The 6,531-nt window shown below is 51.5% G+C and overlaps 1 protein-coding gene across 1 annotated transcript; it reads left to right on the top strand.

Moving 5' to 3' along the window:
• Window positions 1-283: 283 nt before the first annotated feature.
• On the top strand, window positions 284-6,324 carry Krt4 (keratin 4). Its single transcript, XM_048449604.3, has 9 exons — window positions 284-1,000; window positions 2,145-2,359; window positions 3,152-3,212; window positions 3,582-3,677; window positions 4,080-4,244; window positions 4,391-4,516; window positions 5,106-5,326; window positions 5,543-5,577; window positions 5,673-6,324. The coding sequence occupies exons 1-9, from the start codon at window positions 512-514 to the stop codon at window positions 5,867-5,869; spliced, it is 1,605 nt and encodes a 534-aa protein (XP_048305561.3). The 5' UTR covers window positions 284-511; the 3' UTR covers window positions 5,870-6,324.
• Window positions 6,325-6,531: the final 207 nt, after the last annotated feature.

The following is a 6,531-nucleotide window of genomic DNA, read 5'->3' as shown; positions in this document are numbered from 1 at the left end:
GCGATCTCACTTGTCTTGAGAGGAAATGTAAATATTTGCCTTTCCATTTTACAAGTACTGAGGCTGAGCTCAGAGGGAGGCTTGCTCGGGTCAGGGTGGATAGTCTGACAGTGGCAGGCTGTGCCCTGGAACCCAGGTTCTCAGGTTCCGGAGTCTGTGGAGCTGGCCAGGAAGGTGGAAGGGCAGTGGGGCTTTGCAGGGCTGAGCCAGGTGGGCTGTGGTGCAGGATGCCCTGGGGCACTGGCCCAGGGAGGGGATGGAACCATAAGCCGTGCCCTCCCAGTGACTTCTGAAGGTGTGTTTAGTGACATGCTCAACAGGTGCAAGAAAGATGGGCCTGTGCCAACGGCCCAGCCCAGGGATGTTTCGGATTTTTCCCTTTATGCCCCTGAAACCAAGCCCTGTTGCTCCAGCACATATAAGCTCCAAGGGCCAAGGGCTCTGACATTCACAGCCTGGCTTTTGCTTCGCTTCTTGTCTACACTCATCGCAGCTGCCTACTCTCTCAGCCATGATTGCCAGACAGCAAAGTGTCCGCGGAATCTCTCGGGGCTTTAGCAGTGGCTCAGCCGTTGCCAGTGGGGTCAAGCGGGTGGCCTTCAGCTCGGCCTCCATGTCTGGGGGTGCAGGTCGATGCTCTTCTGGGGGCTTCGGCAGCAGGAGTCTCTACAACCTTGGGGGTCACAAGAGTATCTCCATGAGCGTGGCTGGGTCCTGCCAAGGCGGAGGCTATGGTGGTGCTGGAGGCTTCGGTGTTGGAGGTTTCGGTTCCGGGTTTGGTGCTGGTGGCTTTGGCGGTGGTTTTGGAGGTTCCTTCAATGGTCGAGGTGGTCCTGGCTTCCCTGCCTGTCCTGCTGGAGGTATTCAGGAAGTCACCATCAACCAGAGCCTGCTGACACCTCTTCAGGTGGAGATTGACCCAGAGATCCAGAGAGTCCGCACGGCCGAGCGTGAGCAGATCAAGACCCTCAACAACAAGTTTGCTTCCTTTATTGACAAGGCGAGTGAGCCTGCCACGAGCTAGGGTGGCGGGAGTGAGTCTGAGCCAGGAGGTCATCTTGTACTCATTTTTGTCTCCAGGAGAAACTTCTTGTGTCTGAGGCTGCTTCAAGTGCTGAGGGGATGCTCTTTGCTTTCTCTAGTCCAGCTTCCACTTTCATGCAAGATCTGGAGATCCCGTTGTGTAGACTCAAATGGAGTCTGGTTACTCAGAGATCTATGGCCAGGGACCAGTGTGGTGCTCCTGCCCGGGTTGTTCCGAATGGCTGTGGCATCAAGGTTTTGGTTCCTTTAGGTGTTTGAGGCAAGAGAATGTGTGTGCCCACTTGCTCTTGCTGCTAGCTCAGATAGGCCTACAGCGGCTGGCGGAGGCCAGGGACACAGCTCGAGTGTCACACGGAGGCTCTTGGTGTCCCCTTTCCACATGTCTTCTCAGCTCACCTTTCAGAAGGTGGAACTCTTGTTCCTTGTGCGTACCATGGGGATGCTCTGCTAGGCCTCTCTCTGGCGGGCCTGGCTAGGTGCTTTAGAGAGAGAGAAGGTTCCAGGAAGTCCTCATCAGGGTGGATTCTAACTAAGTCTCAGAACATGTATGAACTTGGTCGTGTACAGATTCCGGAGACATGGGTTTTCTGCGTAGCTCTCACTACACTCAAACTCATTGTCCTCCTGCCTCAACCTCCTGAGTGCTGGATCACACAGGCACACCACCGTGCTTGGCTTGTTTTCAAAGTCTTTAGTGAGTGTGTCTGTTCTTCACTGTGGGTCAGGATCCACTGAACGCAAGCATCTGCCACTAACTGTGCTTTCTCAGCACCTCCTGGTCTCATTTGATTTGAATTTTTCACAGACACTTCTGTTCCCTAACCCTGCAACCCTGGTCTGCTGTGGTTAGAAAGCTGCACCTGCTGTACCTGCATCAACCCTACACTGTGTTCTCCAAGCTATGCATCCTTCAGGCAATGATGGGCCCAGTAGCATGCTTGTCATGACGGTGCCCTAGGCTTGCTATGTGGTGGCCCAAGCTGGGTGACTCTTAGGTGGTCTGGCTGCCTGAACCACCTAGGTTGGTGCCAGCCTCAGATACCCTCCTGCGGAAGTGCCTGGCCCTTACTAGCGGTTTGTGCCTTTTTTTCTCAACACAGGTGCGATTTCTAGAGCAGCAGAACAAGGTCCTGGAGACCAAATGGAACCTCCTCCAGCAGCAGACAACCATCACCTCCCCAAGAAACCTGGATTCTTTCTTTGAGACTTACATCAGTGCCCTGAGGAAACACCTGGACTCTTTGACCAATGACAAAGGGCGCCTACAGTCAGAGCTGAAGATCATGCAGGACAGTGTGGAGGACTTCAAGGCCAAGTACGTGGAGAGCAGGAGGGCTGGCCTGAATCCAGGCTCCTCTTCATGATCCAAATGACCATGTTTTCACAGGCAGAGGCCTTAGTCAGTAACAGGTTTAGGTTCCTGGGTTTGCTGGGTACAAAGAGATTCAGAAACAAAATGGGTCAATAGCAGTATTAGCTTGGCCATAGATTGGAATATAGATTGTTACATAGATTGGAAAGAGCCAACTGAATACTGATTTGTGTTTATGTGTGTATGCATGTATGTATGTATGTATGTGCTGTGTGTGGGATGTGTGCATGTGTTTGTGTTTGTGTGTGACCTTGGATGAGTTTCTTAAAATCTATGAGCTTTGGCTTTTTTAGTCTTTAGTAGGGGTAGAATTCTTACCTTATGACTGATGAGAATTGAATTAAGTGGGGAGTAGGGAGAGAGAAGTTAGGACATACTGTGGACACAAACAATACACAGAAGCTTCACTTTTGCTCTCTGTAGGATGGGGCTGAGTAAATGAACACATTCACACACCAGGAAAAGAAAACTGGAGTGTTTGCCTAGAATTTAGAATCATGACAGTTTTTCCAGTGATCTAATCTTGTCACTGTGCTGAGGTTCCCCTCACATCTTGTCCCCTGAAAACACTCTTTCGGATGTTTGTTTTTATGCCTTTGAATAAACCGGGGCCAAGGCTGTGGCCGTACGCTTGCATGCTGCTCATGATCTGGGGGTTTCCAAACTTGTTGGGAACAAGCAGAAGGCCTTGGGAAAAGGCTCATGGTGGTCTTTGTCTTCCTGTCCTCACCCCAGGTATGAAGATGAGATCAACAAGCGTACAGCTGCAGAGAACGACTTTGTGGTCCTCAAGAAAGTAAGCCAGGAAGGACGAAGGAAGATCTTGTAGCCCTTCTGTTGGAAGTGGCCCTTGGTTTAAGTCCTGTGTTTAGCCCATCTCTGCCTGTCTTTATCTTCCTTGGCTCTGCCTGTGATTGTGGTACCAAAGGAAGTGGGTAATGGTGTGAGATCTAAAAGGGAGTGAGTGTGTGAGGAAATCCCATCTAGACAGTGAACTTCACATATTCTGTTGGCTTTAATGGCAGAGCACGTCAAATGATTCCCCTACCTTTGCTATAAAGAGCTATAAAGGGCTCCTGGGGGTGTCGATCCACAGGAATTCCTTCTCCTTATTTCCTTTCCTCCCTCTTCATCTCTTCCTTTTTCTCCTCTTCTCCCTCTGTAGGATGTGGACGCTGCCTACATGATCAAGGTCGATTTAGAGGCCAAGGTGGACAGCCTTAAGGATGAGATCAACTTCCTGAGGGTCCTTTATGAAGCGGTGAGTCCTCTGTCCTCCATCTAAAGGAAGACAACCCCTATCAGTGAGGCTGTGTGTCGGAAGTCATGGTTTTTAATATATTCCAACAATTTATGTCAAGGCGGTGGGTTCTTGGCAAGGTCATAGAGAGAAAAGACTGGCGTGAGAGACTCAGTGGAGAGTTTCTCAGGACCCGATGGCTAGAAGAGAACTGAGAGCTGGAGGTTGCATGGGGAAGTCATTGCTACCCACCATGTTTCCATTCGATTGCCTTCCACCCAACACATAACGCCCCTGCTATTAACTCTGCTTCCTATCTGACCCGTTTCACAGTCCCATTTCCCATGGAAATGGGAGGATGCAGCCAGAGGTCAGGGGAGACTGACTCTCCTAAGGTCTGATGTGAGTCATGGGGTCTTGTAGGAGCTGTCCCAGATGCAGACACATGTCTCAGACACATCCGTGGTGCTGTCCATGGATAACAACCGGAACCTGGACCTGGATGGCATCATTGCTGAGGTCCGAGCCCAGTATGAGGAGATTGCCCAGAGGAGCAAGGCTGAGGTCGAGTCCTGGTACCAGATCAAGGTATGTGTGTGAGATGAGTGGGTCCGCTGGGTACCACTGATCCTTGTTTGACCTGGGATCTCCTTTGGTGCCACCTTTCCACCTGTGGTTATCCTCACTGGGTCTGCTGTAAACCAAACCTCAGAGCCTGTTCCCTTGGGTATCAGGTTCAGCAGCTCCAGATCTCAGCTGACCAACAAGGGGATAACCTGAGGAGCACCAAGAATGAGATCTCAGAACTCAACAGGATGATCCAGAGGCTGCGGGCAGAGATTGAGAACATCAAGAAGCAGGTGGGTGTGGGTGCCTTTATGGGGGCCGAGCAGATAAAGCACTAGGCTGGCAGATTCCAGGCTTGTCTACAGGGCCTTTGTACCTCATGATACCAACCACACAGATCTCCGCAGCATGTTTTGTTTAATGTGATTTGGCAACCTAAACACAAGGCTTCTGACTAGTCTTCCCTAGATTTATGTATCTTTATTTTGTTGGTCTGGTGAGGTTATGGGTGAGATCTGTGGTCATGTTTCATGCCTACATGGATGTGTTCTATCTGGAAGGAAAGGGATTCTTTTTTTTTTCTCTTTCTTAGACGGGGTTTCTCTGTGTAGCCCTGGCTGTCCTGGAACTTCCTCTGTAGACCAGGCTAGCCTCCAACTCAGAGATCGCTTGCCTCTGCCTCCTAAGTGCTGACATTAAAGGCATTTGTCCTGCCCCCCAGCCCCTAAGTTAGAAATGGGACTCTTGGGTCAGAAAATGTGTGGAGAAGAATGAACAGAATTCTATCATCTTAACTAAGGGAAGCCGACCCAGGAGAAGAAATAGGCATGAAGTTCTCTAAAGTAGGGAACTGATGTTGCCCATCAATGTCCCTGTCCACAGTGCCAGACTCTGCAGGCATCTGTGGCTGATGCAGAGCAGCGTGGGGAGCTGGCCCTCAAAGATGCCTACAGCAAACGTACAGAGCTGGAAGGCGCCCTGCAGAAGGCCAAGGAGGACCTGGCCCGGCTGCTGCGTGACTACCAGGCTCTCATGAACGTCAAACTGGCTCTGGACGTGGAGATCGCCACCTACCGCAAGCTGCTGGAGGGCGAGGAGTGCCGGTGAGGAGAGCCGGTGGGGGCGGCTTAGGTTTGGGTGACTCAGCAGGATTCTTGCTTCAGTGCGGTGCTGGTACTTACTGACCAACCAGCAGAGCATAGGCTGACACTCAAGTGTTAGTATGTGATTGCTTAAGGCTGAGATAAGCACACAATATCTATGTGTTGAAGGAAGTGGGATTCTGTCCTGCATGGCTCATGGCTCTTTCTCCCCACCAGGATGTCTGGAGAATGCCAGAGTGCCGTGAGCATCTGTAAGTACCTTCTGCACCATGCCATCTACTCCTCTGGGTCTGCACTGGGGACTGCTGGAATTGAGAATAACTGTGTACTTTGTCTCTCCTTCCAGCGGTAGTTGGTGGCAGTGCCAGCATTGGTGGTAGTGCTGGCATCGGCGGCAGCGCTGGCATCGGCCTTGGCCTGGGGGGTGGTTTTGGCTCTGGTTCCGGTTCCGGAAGTGGCTTTGGATTTGGTGGTGGTTCCTATGGAAGTTCTGGTACCAAGATTACCTCTACCACCACTGTGACCAAGAGATCCCAGCGATAGAAGAGAACCTGGCAGGGTCGGCCATTGTTGGTGTCTCCTGCTTCCTTCACTCACCCCCACTCTTCCTTCCCAGTGCTCTTCTCGTCAGTGTCTTCTTCTCTCTGCCCTGGTCCCTCCGTTCCAGGATGATCTTCTTGGTTATGGTGTGGCCCTTTTGGAGCTTGGTAGCTTCTTCTCAATTTGGGCCTGGTAACCGCCCCCTGCGATAGGAGGGGTGTCTGATTTCACCCCAATGGACAGAGGGAATGAAGACCAGGAGCTCCTTCAGGGCCACATGCGGCCCCTCCAGTCACACCCCCTCCCCCAGATTCTGGACTTCTCCCTGCTACAACTCTGCTCATTCTCCACCACCCGGCAGCAATGGGCTCTGCGAGGTTAGAGCAAAGACTACTTGGTGTCTCGTTCAGCCCGGCTCATCTCGCTACTCATCCCCAATAAAGAGCTTTCATCATTCATTCCGAGTAACTGGTCTTGTGTCCTATGGAGAAGGCTCCAGATGCCCATTTGCTCAGATACTTTAAGTAAAGACCTGAGGATCTGTCTGTACAGATTCCCACTTTCTCAGATCCCCATTTCCAAGACACAGAAAGGCATGCTGTCAGAGATAGAGGATGTGGACCCAGAGGCTGCCCAGAGGGCAGGGGAACTATATGAACGATGGT

The sequence above is a fragment of the Myodes glareolus genome, chromosome 19, assembly GCF_982192425.1.
Source record: "Myodes glareolus chromosome 19, mMyoGla1.1, whole genome shotgun sequence".
Lineage (NCBI taxonomy): Eukaryota > Metazoa > Chordata > Mammalia > Rodentia > Cricetidae > Myodes > Myodes glareolus.
The sequence above is the reverse complement of the archived record's forward strand: the minus strand, read 5'-3'. Positions and strand labels throughout refer to the sequence as shown.